Source organism: Corvus brachyrhynchos, unplaced genomic scaffold, assembly GCF_000691975.1.
Source record: "Corvus brachyrhynchos isolate BGI_N302 unplaced genomic scaffold, ASM69197v1 scaffold70, whole genome shotgun sequence".
In the NCBI taxonomy this organism is placed as follows: domain Eukaryota; kingdom Metazoa; phylum Chordata; class Aves; order Passeriformes; family Corvidae; genus Corvus; species Corvus brachyrhynchos.
This window is the reverse complement of record NW_008236217.1, coordinates 8,636,058-8,651,821: the sequence shown is the minus strand read 5'-3', so window position 1 is coordinate 8,651,821 and position 15,764 is coordinate 8,636,058. Positions and strand designations below refer to the sequence as shown.

The 15,764-nt window shown below is 50.2% G+C and overlaps 2 protein-coding genes across 2 annotated transcripts in view; one reads left to right on the top strand and one right to left on the bottom strand.

Annotated features, from left to right (window-relative positions):
- Positions 1-2: 2 nt before the first annotated feature.
- On the top strand, positions 3-8,656 carry POLH (DNA polymerase eta; the record flags this gene model as incomplete). Its single annotated transcript, XM_017744963.1, is given in 8 exon segments — positions 3-314; positions 3,545-3,648; positions 4,521-4,640; positions 5,262-5,385; positions 6,031-6,096; positions 6,721-6,884; positions 7,658-7,914; positions 7,917-8,656. Coding segments are annotated over 8 exon segments (1,731 nt in total), but the record flags the coding sequence as incomplete, so codon positions are not given.
- A 2,070-nt stretch (positions 8,657-10,726) lies between these two features.
- Positions 10,727-15,764, bottom strand: part of GTPBP2 (GTP binding protein 2) — an 8,744-nt gene continuing 3,706 nt past the window's right edge. Inside the window, exons 7-12 of the mRNA XM_017746287.1 lie at positions 15,341-15,476; positions 14,871-14,929; positions 14,007-14,130; positions 13,906-13,953; positions 13,463-13,627; positions 10,727-12,956 (exon numbers count right to left, since the gene is read on the bottom strand). Of these exons, the coding sequence (XP_017601776.1) occupies positions 12,759-12,956; positions 13,463-13,627; positions 13,906-13,953; positions 14,007-14,130; positions 14,871-14,929; positions 15,341-15,476 (730 nt within the window). The 3' untranslated portion in view covers positions 10,727-12,758. The remainder of the gene's footprint in view (positions 12,957-13,462; positions 13,628-13,905; positions 13,954-14,006; positions 14,131-14,870; positions 14,930-15,340; positions 15,477-15,764) is intronic.

Below are 15,764 nucleotides of genomic sequence, written 5' to 3'. Positions count from 1 at the left end.
CTCCTCCGCGGGGGGGCTGGAGGGCCCCTACAGAAGCCTGTGGCTGCTGGCTGGATCTGGCTGATGCTGCGGGTCCCTTTGCTGGGCTCAGCAAGAAGTGCCACATCATATCCCCTTGTGATCCCCTTTGTGTCCCTTTTCTAGAGGAGCTGCGGCAACGTGGTTTGGACGAGTGGCTGGCATCGCTGTCTTTCGATAACCCCGATTGTCCTGATCTGCAGTTGACCATGGGCGCAGTAATTGTGGAAGAAATCAGGGTGGCTGTGGAAGCAGCCACTGGATTCAGCTGTGCAGCTGGCATCTCGCACAACAAGGTACGTGCATAATGCATCAGCCTGATTTCTTCTGAGTAGCAGAGTCAGAATATGCTGTAGATGCTCTCCTATACATACTTACAAGTCTCCTGGAGAAGATGAACCGAGGTGGGAATGCAGCCATGTGTGATCACACCTTCAGAGAAATTACAAAACATCTGGAAATGGGAGTTGTTTCCCCAGAGCTGTGGCCTGGGCAGTCAGCAATTTACTGCCTGGATTCCTGGTATACCCTAATGAGTGAGCTCACTAGGAACAAAAGGGGTTTCAGTCCACCAGAAGCGTGTTCTGTAGAAAAACCACAAACATAAACCAGGTAATCTTCACCTTGAGTTTCAGGCAACAGCCACTGTAGCCAGTTCTACTAACACAAATTCCCAGTGACTCGGAGGCAGAAGAACACCAGGCTGGGGCACTGAGGTGAACTGGGTTGCTTTTCCTCTTTCTGGTGAGTCAGTGTTTAGGCTGCTGGCTGCAGGGATTTGGGTGATGCTCAGCCAGCTGCTGAGAGCATCCACAGGAGCATTTGGTGCATGACAGCAGCTGCAGAAACAAACAGACTCTGATGACTTTGGTACTGCAGCTACAGAGGGTTTCCTGCCAGGTGAAATGCAGGGTGGTTTACTGAGAGCACCCCTTCCGTTTTGCAGAAGAGGGGCTTATTTATACAGGTATGACTTCATAAAGGCAGTTTCTGAGTGAAAAAAAAAAAGAAAAATGAAGACTGAAGACTAAGTGGATGCTTTGGAGTTCAAGGAAGATGAATTTCATCTTAGACTGCTGCAGAAACAGCTGGAACTATTGCTAGCTGTACTCAGGGACTGGAGCTGGTTCTGCACTGGCTCAGTTTAAAGCTAGAGCAGGCTGTGAGGCAGAAATGAGCTAGCTGAGAAAGGTCACTGTAAAAATTTCCAGTGGAAGGGATGTTCAATTTGCCTTTTTGTTTTCTTTAATCAAGAATAACAGAGAACTTCCCTGATATTCCTAGCAGGTTCTCCCAGCTTCCATTTTCTATGCCAGCATTTTTTTTTTTGAGGGAGTAAGGACATTATGATGTACTGTACTATCCCTGAAGAACTGTGTATCTGTAGCAGTAAGCACAGTGCAGAGATCACCACAGCCTACTTGTGGCTGTGCAGAACACTGTACTGTGCTTCCACAGCCATCTCACCTCTGTGGGTACAAACCTTTTCTGCAGAATAAAAGGGGTGCTCTCAATAAACCACCCCCCCTTTCACCTGGCAGGAAACCCTCTGTAGCTGCAGCATCAACGTCATCAAAGTCCGTTTGTTTCTGCAGCTGCTGTCATGCACCAAGTGCTCCTGTAGCTGATCTCAGCAGCTGGCTGAACATCACCCAAAGTGCAGCTGGCAGCCTAAACACTGACTCACCAGAAAGAGGAAAAGCAACCCAGTTCACCTCAGTGGCCCAGTCTGGTGTTCTTCTGCCTCTGAGTCGCTGGGAATTTGTGTCAGTAAAAACCATTCTCTGGCTACAGTGGCTGTTGCCTGAAACTCAAGGTGAAGATTACCTGCTTTATGCTTGTATTTTTTCTACAGAAAACTCTCCCAAGGAACTGTTCTTCCCAATGAAGTACCTTGTTAGAGTACACCAAGAACACAGATGATGAATGAGACCAAACAATTTGGAAGCGCCTGGAGAATAACAGCATAGTTTTCTCAAGAACCACACATTTACATGCCCTCTTTGACAGCACAAGTGGCCAAATGTGCAGGGAAGACTACAGTTGCAAGGTGTCAGCTTTCAGGTTTCTAACACAACTCACCCTGAGCTGAATAACCTGATGATGACATGGTAGCGGACAACATGACTGAGGCTGTCTGAAGGGCATGCATCTAGCTGAGGAAAATATTACTGTTTCCCATAATGATTTTGTTCAGTCAGTTGCACTCAAATTGGGATGTTTAGAGTGGGATCCTGGGGGGATCTGTCTGAGGTCTGCTAAGAGCCAATATTTTCACTGAAACCTACAGAGAGGGAACAGCTGTATGAATTCAGGTGTTGCTAAGCATAGATGGGGCTCAGAGCCTGGGCTCTGAAAGTTCTGAGATGAAATTAGAGTTGAAAATTCTAAGCTTGAAAAAGCCTAGAATCAGTCTGAAATCACCAACCAGCGCTTCTTCTGCTTCTCCTATGCTCACCAATTGTTTCTGTGGTTTATAGAAAAAAAACCAACCAGTAGGATTTTGGCTAAGTCACAGTAAGTCAGGAAGTAGCCTGGAGTTGTTGTGGAGAAGCAGCAGGATGAGTCAGTAATACAAATGCTCTTGTAGAAATGCCAAATCCTGTTTCAGCATGTGCAGTTTACAGAAGGTGTCAGAAAAAGTAAATGATTTCTCCCCATGAAGTCTCAGTGATTTGTTTCGCTTGCAGCATGTCACTTTATGAGGTGGATAAACTTCGAAGTCTCCAGCCAAACAAGAAAAAACAGTAACTGGACATCTGAAAAGGGATCTACTTTGTCTAGAAAAGAGTCCAAATGTATGTAAGCCTGTAAAATGAGCTGTTAATAAAGGTCTTAGCTCAATAGGCAGGCAAGAAATTTTGCTTAGTTACAGGATGTGTGGCAAAGCAGTGAAAGAGGAAGTTATTAGACTTGTTCAAAAAAACCTCAAACACCCAGCTAAACGTATTTCAAACTGGTCTGTGTGTTCTTGACCCTGTGGTAGCTTAGAGTGGGAAGGGAAGCTGTACAGGAGAACGTGCCTTCCAGGCTAGCCAATCTGCATTTTGCAGGTTTCCTTTTGCAGCACTATGCTGCTGCAGACCTCACAGAAGATTAAAATAATGACACTAAGAAAATGCAAGACAAATACAGACAATGAAGGAGGAAGACATAGTGAGAGACATAGCCTGGGGAGGACTATGGGCATGCAGTGGAAGCTCTAGCATGCTTGCCTGGTGGAAAACTATGGCAACCACAACCGATGATAGACTGAGATCCCCCTAAGCTGCCTGGAGTAGGAGTCCAGCACTTCACAGAACTAAAGTCTGGAAACAGCTTTGCTTTCAGAGTACCTGGCTAGTGCATGTAAAGTCCTGAGGTGGATACTGCCTAGGAGCAACCAGTGGTGCACCTTGCACATCTTCCTAGCAACTATTCCAAAGGCAGCTTTTAGAGGTGATGCAGCACAAGCTGTTAGGTAGAGTCCCATTAGGCCAGTGCACGGTGTGTAATAACAGGGTTTCCACCCTCTTCTGTGTTACAGACACTGGCAAAACTGGCCTGTGGGTTGAACAAGCCCAACCGCCAGACACTGGTATCTGCACGATTTGTGCCGCAGCTCTTCAGCCAACTGCCCGTCAGCAGCATGTAAGTACCAGGGAGCTGCTGCTTCAGTGCATCCTGGGGCTGTTCCTGGCCACCTCAGCACAGCAATTTGATGCTCACTGATAGCAGGCAGCAGAGGCTCTCAGCTCCACAGTAACTGCTCCTTAATGCTCCTAACAAATAGAGGCAATCCTGCCAGTGATCCCTTGCAGCTGTGAGCACACTTGAGGAGGACTGTGCTTGGGAGTTGCAGCCCTGCTGGTGAAGGGACCACAATCCAAAAGCCCACTAGCAGCCTGTGGGCATCCTTTCCCTGGGTAAGGCTGTGCTCAGGATGACTGCTGGGGTGTACAGGTGTAAGCCAGGAGCAACTGTGGGCAGGGAGGCCATAGCTGTTCCCCAGTGTGAGTGACAGCTGTGCTCACAGAGAGCAGATGTGGTTTGGTTTTGAGCATCCACACTGTGCATAAGTACTTTTCCTTATATAGGGAAGTGTTTACCAGCACCGCTGCTCCAGAGGAATGAATCCCTAATCCTGCTCTCCAGACCTGCACTGCTGTTCTCTCCCTTCAGTGTCTTGCAAGGAATGGAGAGGGATGTGTGTGGGAAAGGGTCCTAAGTAGGAGGAAGCAGGGCATGTGTGAGGCATTCTTCAGAGCGTGGTTTGGGATTAGATGGAGCTGAGGGAGAAGTGCTAAAATTGGGGGACCCAAGGAGCAGTTTTACATCAACTCCTCTGTGTCCTTGTACTATGAGCAGAAGAGCTTTATGTGCCAAGTGTTCCTTTTGTCCTGCTAGTCCCTAGCAGCTTCTAGCTGTCCTCATCTAGGAACAGCTGCTGCAACAAGACTTGTCATAGTCTCCACATGATGCTTCATTTGTGTTTTCTCTTTTTCTTCATTTCTCTGCCGTAGCCGTAACCTGGGAGGCAAGCTTGGCACTGCTATCACAGACATCCTGGGAGTAGAGTACATTGGGGAGCTGACACAGTTCAGCGAGACTGAGCTCCAGACTCACTTTGGAGACAAAACTGGGTAATGATAAACCATTCACCACAACTTGGCTCTTGGCAGGAACTGAGACTTCCTTTCAGTCACAGAACCTTTTAGGTTGTTCTGCTGTGATTAGGAAGGCTGGAAGGTAAAACTTCAGTGACATCTTTGGGAAGCATTGATCTGTCGGGCCCACAACAGGTTTCCAGTCTTGCCTGCTCCCAGGCACCCTCCCCAGAATAGTATTTTGCTTGTCAGCCAGTGCCTCAGCCTTTCTCTACAGCATCCAAGGATGAGGCCAAGCTGTGGAAGGGCTGGTTCTCTGCAGGCTGGGAAGAGGGCAGTCTTGACAGTCTCATCACAGAAGAAATGACAAGGCTGGACTGGAGCCTGAAACACAACTTCTGGGGCCAGAATAGCGGTTGGAGTGCCCTGCAGACTGATGAACTGTTGCCACTTAAGGAGAAGAGGCGGAAGAGTTGTGCTGACAGGCAGTTGTGTCCTGAAGGAATCCTACCTGTTCAGCAATTGCAGAACTGGGGATGAGACAGTAACAGCTTGCACTGAGTTGAAAGCAGGGCTCAGCAGGACACTGACGTGCTGTCCAGTGATGCTTGCCTGTCTGTAGCTGCCTTAACCTCAAGCTTTCCCTGTGACTTTCAGGTCTTGGCTCTATGACTTGTGCAGAGGAATTGAAGAGGAACCTGTCAAAAACCGGTACCTGCCCCAGTCTATTGGCTGCAGCAAGAACTTCCCTGGGAAGACAGCCCTGGCCACACAGAAGGCGGTAGGAGAAGCCTACATCTAGCATAAGGCTTGGCTTTCACTGTGGAGAAGATAATACTAAAACCTGAGACTAGCTTGCAGAACTGCTTCTTTTCTGCACAGTTAAGCCCTGAAACTCAGACTAGGGGCTCAGTGGGAGGTGATTTGAGCCCTAGAAATCCCCATTTGTCAGAAATGCATTTACAAACTCATGCACAAATATGTCCGACCTTGTTGTAATTTCCATGAGCAAAACTGTGGGCCTGTGCTGTTCGAAAGTTATTCACAGTGCCAAGCTTCAAGAGCATGGTTGCTAGAAAGAAGGTAACTAGCCCAAAGAAAGAGGGAGGATGCGCTTTAGTTATTAGCTGGGGCGAGGTTCCCGGTGAGCTGTAGGAAGATGGAAAGAGAAGTCCATGACAGGAAACCTAGATTACTTGGCAAAGTGTAGTAGTAATGCTGCAGGGCTTGTGTGGTATCTACAATGTCCTTGTTGAATCCTCAGCTGGACTGATTTCTCCAGGACTACTACAGATATGGGGCCTTACAATAGCCTGTCCATTCCAGTCTGATCCCCCACCAGCATTCCCCAGTGTGCAGAGCACTGCTCTTGTGCTGTGGTATTGCTGTGAGCAGAGGTTCAACCTGTTATCCCTGCTTTGTCCAGGTGCAACACTGGCTCCTGCAGATGGCCTTGGAGCTGGAATCCAGACTGAACAAGGACAGGAGCCAGGTAAGGAGGGAAGGCACAGGGACACGAGGAGGCACATAGTGCATTTGCACCATGAGTGGTTTGCAGGAGGCTGAGGGTGGTGTGTGGCATGGGAGGAAATCTGCTGACCACAGGGGTGTGTGTACCTGTGTGCTGAGGTGTCCCAAGTAGAGAGGTGTGCAGGAGCACGGCCAGGAAGGATGGTTTTGCCCCAGAACATGGCAGGGTTTAGAACGATCCTTGTCCCATGCTTTAGGATGCAGGGACCTGAAAGCCACTGCTGCTCCCTTGCAAAAGCCCTCTGCTGACACAGGCGTGGTGCCCGTGGGCTGTGAGAGCAAGTGCTGTGCTCCTATCTGGATGGTAGTCTCCAGGCCAGGGTTGGGAGCAAACCACCAGCTTTGGCACTGCAGCGGGGCCAGAAAATGTGTGGAGCTGCCTTTGAGGGAAAGCAAAGATTAAGTGCATCCCATCCTGTGTGGCACAGCTGTGCAAGCACTTTGGTGTTGTGTATCCCACCCCACTATCGGGAGATGGCAGGGGGGTGGTGGGCTGGGGAGGGCTCCGGGCAGGGAACGGTCCCCTTGGCTGTTCCTGCCCCTTCCTGCAGGAGTCGCTGGAAGCACAGCTCTACTCTCCCGGCAGAACCACCGCGTGGCCCGGCAGCTGATGGTGGTGATCCGCCAGCAAGGGGACACCCGCGTGTCACGTCTGTGCGCCCTGTCCCGCTATGACGCACAGAAAATGTGCAACGATGCCTTCACCCTCATCCAAAACTGCAACGTGGCTGGGGCCCACCAGGCAGCATGGTGAGTGTGGGACAAGGTGGATCATCTGTCAGAACTCGTTCTAATGTGGGAGGTACTGGATGAGCCAGAGGTCTGTTGGAAAGAAACTCAAGTTGATGCTGAGTGGCAGAAGAAGTGATTCCCAGCACCCTCAAAGTAGAGTGCAGTGACATTCTCGCACTAGGATAGCCTGGTCTCTTCTGAGCCCTGAGACACTTCTGTACTTGGAGCTGAGGTTTGCTACTGGCTGGGGTGTGCCCAGGTGGAGCGAGGCTGTCCTGGCCCTGCTGGGCTGGAGAAGCTAGCTAAGCCTTGTTGTCCTACCCTAGGGACAAAATTTTTTGGGAGGAAGCCTTTGGGGCAGGAGGAAAAATGAGTGTACAACTCCTGTCTTCAGCATTTCCTTCCCTCCTTCCTTTTGCTCTGCAGTGAAGGCAAGAAGGTCCTGTCTGTTAAACTCTGACAAGGCTACTGCTCCCTTAGGGCTCTCTCATCTCACAGCAGCTTCAGCCTGTAGTGACTGAAAGTCCAGGCTGGCAGTAGGCTGCTCCTGCTCCAGTGCCCTTCCTTTGGGAATTGCTGCTTTGGAAAGAGGGGTTCTGCTTTTCCCAACAGAGCCTGCTATGTCTCTTCTGGAGGTAGCAATACTAACTTTGTCAGAGCAAACATTTCTCCCACCCCTTGCCAGATACTGCAGTTCCCTTGTCTGTGAATGTTTTGTCTGAAGTCTTACCTCAGAAGATTTCTTGCTTTCCAGGCTGGTGTCTGAGCTGATGTTGGTCTGTCCTTTGCAGGTCTCCACCACTGACTTCGGTGCAACTCTTGGCAAGCAAGTTCTCAGAGCCTGTCACCCTCTCTACAGGCATTGCCACCTTCCTGACAGGTGAAACCCAGCCTGATGGCACAGCCACCACTAGTCAAAATGCCACATCTTGTGGGAGGGCCAGGGTCAAGTTCTTTAGGAGCCCAAGCAAAGAGCTTCGGCAGAAGCCAGCTAATGCCATTGAGTCATTCTTCCAAAAGGCAGCAGAACGGCAGCCATCCCACGCAGCGGCCCCGCTGCTGCCACTGCAGAGTCTCCTGTGCCCAGCTCCCCAGAGCACCGAGAGAGAGCTGGCGTTGGACTTGCCTCTGTGCAGTGTCACCTGGAGTCCCCTGTGAAGTGGAGTCCCAGCAATGCCAGCCCTACTTCTCCTTACAAGAGCAGTTCCTGGGAGAAGCTGCCATCAGATGCTACACAAACATCCTCAACTCCACCCAGCTCCAGGACCCTTCTGAAGTTACAACCAGCTATGGAGGGAAATGAGCAGAATTTGCCACCCTCTCCTGAGCTCACCCTGCTGCCTCCTGCCTCTCCAGGGGACCAGCAGCACTGTGAGAAGTGTGGCCAGCTCGTGCTGGTGTGGGAGTTCCCAGAGCACATGGACTATCACTTTGCTCTGGAGCTGCAAAGCTCTTTCCTGGAGCCCAGTGCTCCCATGGCTCCAGAAGCAGCTCCCAATGCAAAGGCTGTGGCTTCCAGGTCTCCTGTCAAGGCAAAGAACAAGCCCAAGACTCCAGCAGGATCTAGTGCAAAACGACCCAAAGAAGGTGTGACAAGAACTTTAGATTTTTTCTTTAAGCCCTTACCTCCTTAACTCCCAGCCACACCGGGTGTTTTTAAAGAATCGGTGTTTTTAAAGAATCACTGTTTTTAAAGAATCACTGTTTTTAAATACAGTTAAAAGTTTTTATAGTGCCTGTCAGGTTTTAATGCTGAAAAGTCTAATAAATTATCTCCACCCCAAGTTTAAGAGGAACTGGAACTCATGAATTGTGTAGATGTAGCCAGTTTAGCTGGTGGCAGCTAGGTCTGCCTCTGCCTGCCTGGTCTTGCTAGAAGCTGCACAGTACTGTCACCTACACATCTTGCCATAGGTATTTCCATGGCATCACTACTCAGTAGTTCTGTGCCTCCTATAAAAGCAGCCACTGCAAGTGCAGCAGCTCATCCCAGGGAATCTCCAACTAAGCCTTGACTTGAACCGCTGTCCAGTTACTCAGTATGAAACCTTCAACTCGTGGTTCTACTCTGGCTGCAGTTGCAGGCCTTGCCCTTAGTGTAATTTGTATGTGGTAGCTTATCCCTGTTGTTCCTTCTCCCCTCTCCACCTGGAAGACACTGATTTTTATTCCCACCCTCCTGCTCCCCAGGATTTTTGTTACAGATGGTTTGCCAGTTCCCTCTGTGTAGCAGTCCATTGCATGATGCTTATCAGCAGCTCAGGAGCACACAAGACTGCTCCTGTCATATAATATTTGAGGAAGCAGTAGCTGCATGGGCATACTTTTTGGTGGGCTTTTTGAAATCTTGGCATTAATCCATAATAATTGCTATTGACACATAAATAGTGTACTGCTAGTCTATGGAAGGGATGGAAAACATGCCAAGAGTCACAAAGCCCACTCTGAAAGCTTTTGTCTGTTGTAGAGTGCATAACCACATTTTTCCTCTCTCCCAGACTCTTGAGTGATACTAGATACAACTTGCTGACAGGTAGCTGTTCTGAGTGTGCTCTGCCAATGACTTGTTCAGCTCTTTGGGCCACAGTAAAGTGGCCACTCCAGAGCTCCACAGATTACAACAGCCAACAAAGCAGAATACCATGGAGGGGACAAGCAGGCACTGAGAGAGGGTGAGACTGGCTCCAGGACAAGAGAAGTGCTTGCCCTGAGCTGCCTGGCAGGGCTCAGCTCTGCTGCACTGCGAGCTGCCCGGAGCCTGCCAAAAGCCCTGCTGCCAATAATTGGAGCTTGGCTCTTAGGGCAGGGGGAAGGAATGTGCCACGTCAAGGCAGCACTGGGTGGGGTTAAGGAAACGCATTGCAGGGAATTTCATCAGCTGCAGGCTTCCCTTCTGTGGGCAGGAGGGGAGAGAGCCTTTCAGGCAGCAGATAATGATGCAAAAGGCAGCTCTATTTGTATGTGCTACTTCCTGAACTGCACCATCCTAATTGCAGCTATTGAGCTGCTTTCTCCTTCCAGCAGACAGCCTGTGCTGGGAAACTGCTACATTACTGTCAGTGGAGTCTAATACTTGACAACACAGTTGTGAGATTTCAAGAAGCACAAGAAGCTCATTCTGGTGCATGCAGCTCTGGTAATCACCAGAGGAAGGAATTACGGAGTCACTCCCAATAATGACAATCCTAACATTGCAAAGTGACAAGTCTCCCAAAGTCCTCACGCAAAGAGAAACGCAACCAGTTTGTCAGGATTGCCTCATCTCCTGTGACAGTGGCACATCTCACTCACTTCCTAAGTGTCTGGCAGGACTGGACTCTGCAGATGCCACTATCTGACACAAAAACAAGTTTAGAAGAGGCAAATCCTTTTGGTCATAAGTCATCTCCACAGGGAAACCTTTCTGACTCTGCTTGTCCAAAGGGAACAACCCGTTCTCTTGGAGACAAGGCAGTCACAAACCCCTTGATAAGGTTGAAGCTATTTTAAAAACAAACTACCAGTTAGATGTGTGCCCTAGAAAGCGTCTCTTTAATTACACTCTGGGGGAATTTATGACTGAGGAAGCTCTCGCCACAGCCTGTTCCGCCCACAACAGCTGAAAATGCTGTGCTCAGGGTGACGTGGCTGCCTGTCACCTGAGGCTGCACACCCAGGCTTACTCAGATAAGCTGGGAGCTCGAGGTTGTAAACAGCAGTGCGTACATTCTTTCCACACCACGGCGTGGTATTTATAGGGCTGAATGCAGGAAGCTTAGGAACGGGTGAAGGGTAGCTATCTCCACCCATGACCCAGCTCCAAGGGCAGCAGGGGAAGAGCCCAGCTCCACCCTCGCTCATTGTACAATTCAGCCAGCAAGCTCAATAAAACATCTTTATTCTGTACATTTATATATGTGCTTGGGGAACAGGGACAATCCCCAGCATTAGAAAAATTCAAGACAACAAAACAGCAATTATGAAGAGAATGGCACCAAGAACAGTCATGCCACAGATGGCAGGGATGAGGTGAGACCAGCCACTGGCTGTTTCAGAAGAGGTCACAGCACCCCCATTTGGGGCAGAAAACACCAGTGCTGCTGCAAAGAGCTGGAGTCCCCCACCCCCAGGCAGCTTTCTTTGTGACCCACTAGCACCAAAGGGAAGAGCCTGTTGGCAGCTGGGGCCTGTCCTTCTTGCAGGCATTGGTGAAAAGACTGTGTCATTGGAATACCCAGCCCACTGCCAGAATGGGAGTCAAAGGGATCCTGCTTGAGCAGTGACCCTGAGCCAGCAGCTCCTTTCTCACTGCTGGGCTGATGGGGATGCAGCAGCTTTCAGCCGGATCAGTGCTCCCTCCAAGGGACAGGTCACTCCTGCCACTCTTGAGCTGCCTTCTCTTCAGTTATGCCACTTCACAGGCTTCCGCCCGCCTCAGCACGCTCTTGGCAGGCTGCAGCCCCCACCTTCCCGCCCCACAAGGGCCCAGCCTAGCACAGAGAGCCACAGCCCCGCAGCACCACGTGTGCCAGTGGCCCAGCAGCAGAACCTGCTCTCAGGATGGCAGAAGGGCCACTTGCGTGTCCAAGTGCTATCACAGGCCCTCGCCCTTCTCTTCAGTCAGGGCTAGCAGGCCACCAATCCAACCAGCAGGGCTTGCTGAAGGCCTTTTGCTCATGGCAGACACATTTGGTCTAACAGTCAACAATAAAACCAAAAGCCTATGTACAGCTTTACAGACCCTGCTGCACCCTCCAGGCTACACAGCAGAGCTGCATGACAGAGTGTGAGAGAGTGCTCCACTCTATGTACAGAGTCCTTGCTGGCAACATCAGCTTTCCTCTGACAACAAACCCCAGTGGCAATGGAAAGAAAGGAATTCTTCCTCCAAGAGAAACAAATAAAATCACGCCATTGTCAAAACAGAAGTTACTTGGTTGTGTATAGGTAACACAGCCTGTTCTCCTCACGCATTAAGGCAAGCGTGTGAGGAACAAGGTGGGCTGGGAACGGCCACACCAGGGAGCCCACTGCAAACCACTGCTACCAATGTGCAGATTGAACACCAGGTGAACATCCATGGAAACAACCTGCTCACACCAGCACAGGCCCGGGCCCTGCTCTGCTCCACAGAATGGCCTCCTGTCCAGCTGCTGCAAGGAACAGATGCAAGTACAAACTCTGTCTTCATGATGTTATGTCAGGAGGCTGTGCCACTCACAGCAGCCACAGCTTCCTGGGAGTCAGAAAGCAGGATGCTGAAGAAATGCGTACATGTGAGTGGGGAACAGGATATCTGTCCAACAGTAAGACACTCAGATTGGAGTAACGCAAAACCAGTGCACAAATGGACACACAGCAGATTAAAGCCAACCAAGATTCAAACGGTTAGAAAGTGTCCTGAATGCATTCTGAGAGGTTCAGCCAAGCCCCTGCTGTGGGTAGCATGGCCTCTTCCATCCCCTGCCCAGAAGGATGTGCTGCAGGATGACTTGAGAGAACATTGTTATCAACCCAGTGCTCAGAGAGCAGAAATGGGACCAGATCTTGTGTCAGAGATGGAAAAACATCCCTTCACTGCTTGTCTTCAAGGGCTCTGTGCCTCCCAACCAGCAATTTTCAAACAGTAAACAAAGCCAGAACTTGCCTGCCCAGGTCTGCAGGTACCTCTGATCTATTCTGAAGGAGGGCAGGATAATGAAAGCTGCAGGCGATGTGGAGACATGCTTAACTTGTCCCACGTACGGCACTGAATGCAAGAAACTCTCCCAGGCTCCATCTCACAGTGCAAAGGAGGGACATCCACACTAGAACGGGACAGCAGCAGCTCCAGGCATTGCTCAGAAAGCCACAGGAGCTTCCATCCTTCTCCCCAGGTGCTGGTGAGTGGAGATTTCTCTGACCTACTGGTAGTCAGAAGCTCAGCTGTCCAGGCCCCAGGGACTCCTCCAGGCCGTTTTCTTTGGTGGTGATGGCTTGGAGGTCAGTGACATGCCCAATGCCTTTGGTGACTCCTTCACGGAAAAGCAGTTTGGCTCCAATCTTCAAGTATTCAGGATGCTTGATGAACCTGAAACAGACAACTGCCTTCTCTCCTGTCCGCAGCTTGTCCTGAAAAGAAAAATGGGAGACCTTAGACCCATCTCCCAAGCTGATGCATGAAGAGGTTTAAAAGTGTCCTGAATGCATTCTGAGAGGTTCAGCCAAGCCCCTGCTGTGGGTAGCATGGCCTCTTCCATCCTCTGCCCAGAAGGATGTGCTGCAGAATGACTTGAGATAACATTGTTATCAACATGTGGATAGCAACAAGATAGTAACAAGATGAGGCAAATAAGCAGCATTCTTCAGACTGCATGGCTTGAGCTCTTCCCATTATTGTATACATAAGAAGAGACAGGAAGACACAAGCTCTGAAGAATGGAGAGTTCACCTCTCTTCTTTAACACGTTTGGAGGAAAAGCAACCATTGGGCAGGATAAAGGGATGGAGTCTGCTCCTAGGAAGGGACATGGCTACTCAAAATACCATCAGCCCCCAGCTTTACTAGAGGGCATGGTGGAATCCCAACAAACCCCACAGGGAGGTCCATCTTCCTCCCCTTTCTTTCCATGGCCTACCTTTCCATGGATCTTCTCTACGATAGCTGTCTGTCGCACATTCCCCACGTGCACTGTCACCTGAAACCCCTTCCGGAAAGTTGTGGCATGGAATAACAGCACAATCTCGGCTTCAAACACTGAGCAGATGGTGGGGTTCATTTCTGGGCTCACCATGACCATGCCCTGCAGAACAACCCAAGGTTCAGACCAGTTAGGGCCAGTCCCCTTGCTTCTGAACAGCCCCCAAAACCACAAATACACCTCCACTCCATGACTTGGGCTTGCATCTCATTCTCAGCCTTGCCCTCATTGTACTTTGTAACTTGGCCATTTCCTCCCCTTCCAGCAAGTTTCCTGCAAACATCTCTATTTCATTCCCACCCTATCAATGGGGGATCTCCAGGGAGGCCTCCAGCCCTGCTCACTGGACCAGTGAACAACCAGGCAACAGCGGGACCAACCTTGCGCAGCAGGGAGCGGTCGAAGGGTCCAAGGGCCAGGGTGGCTGCCTGCCCAGCCCGCAGCACGCGGCAGGCAGAGCGGGGCCGGTGGGCAATGCTGCCTGCCCAGCCCGCAGCACGCGGCAGGCAGGGCGGTTCCGTTGGATACTGCACACTTTCAGCCGGAGGAACTTCCCATCGTCAGTGGGACCAACCACCAAGTTCTCCCCTTCTCGGCAGATCCCACTGCCCAGGGTAGAAGAGCAGGACACAGTTCATAAGGAGAAAAAGACATTTCACCCTCCAAGATTAACCTGAACAAATTCTGCAGGGCCAAGTCTTCGGACTCTTACCCTGGACCAACTGACAGGGATACAAAGCTGCTGAGAACTGGGATTTCTTACAGCAGGAGTGAAAGCCACACTATCACTCTTAAGAATCCCAGGTACAGACAGGGGCCATTGCACCCCCAGTGCTCTGCCACACTGCATTGTTTCTGGTGGAGAGACCTCAGATGATGCTCGTTCAGTGTGGATGTGCTGATGGTCAAACTGCTCTGATCGCTCCTGAACACGGAGGGACAGCTGCCTTTTCATGGGGTAGTGTGCAGTTAACCCCTGCTGGAATCAGAGGATCTACCTTTTACATTGCCTCCCCCTACTTGAGGAAGGAAGAAAGCAACTCCTTGGGATCATGCCTAACAACTGCCAACTCTAGATTCCAGCATGCCTTCTTTCAGCATGCTTCAGGACACATTCCTAATCCAGCAACTTTAGAGCAGACTGTCTGCTTGCCACCATATGACCAATGGTCTGCTCACGTCACCTCCCAACACCCTGTAGGGCTCTACTCTCACTTGGCTCAGTCATCTGGCAGCAGTCAGGACTGAGCCTCACACAGCTTACACTTCTGCAGCAGGTGACTCTAACCTCGTGGGAGCTCCAGCAACCATTCACATCCACACTCATCTGCCTGGCATCACTTACCTTGACAGAGTTCCTCCCACAACAGTCCCCACCTCTGGCACCGTATAAATTTCATCAACCTGCAGCAAGTCAACAAGAATAAGCTGCTCAGACAGACAGCTGTGAAACAGCACTCCAGAATGAGGACAAAGAGCCCGCCCCTTGTGAGGAAGGAGGTGAGCTCTCTGGTGGTCATCAGACACCATGTCAGAGCTTCACCAGCTCCCACTACCTTCCCATTAGAGGAAAGAATCTCTGCCTTTTAAATAACAACCAGAGAAATGATCTTATCCCCAAGACAGACATCTCATGGTTAGGACATATCCAGCCTATCAGGCTTTTCTCAAGGACCAAGTCCTTTTTTTAATGTCTCTCAGTAGTCCAGGAATTCACCATGTCTCTACCTGTGGTGTCCAAATTCCCCAAACGTCCCTCCCATGGCACAGCAATGAGTCCGGTATCAGAACTGGAAACAAACTACCCTTATGCACCTGAAATTCTGTAAGTTGCTGCATTAATTCTTCCTGCTCTTTACTGTTGGTCAGTGGAGGGAGGATGTTGAGGAAGACTTTCAAGAGATCCAGGTTCTCCCCAGAAACACTGGACAGTGTGAAGATTGGGGTGATGCTGTCAGACACAAACAGACAGAAATAAGCAGAAGGCCTGAGTGCAGCTCCAGAAGGTTTCTGGGATTCTGAATCTACTGAGACCTGCAGGAAGACGGATCCTACACCAGTAAGTGGCTAAAGCAGGAAGGCTAGGTACAATGCCACAGTAACCCCTGCCTCAATGTTTGGTCGAGGCACCAATCCCTTGTTCACACACATTTTTCTCATGGAGAAGTAACTAATGCAGCCTTTTGCTCCCATAGCCCAGAAAAGTTTGGGAGGGGAAAATGCCTTCTTGGAGAATGCC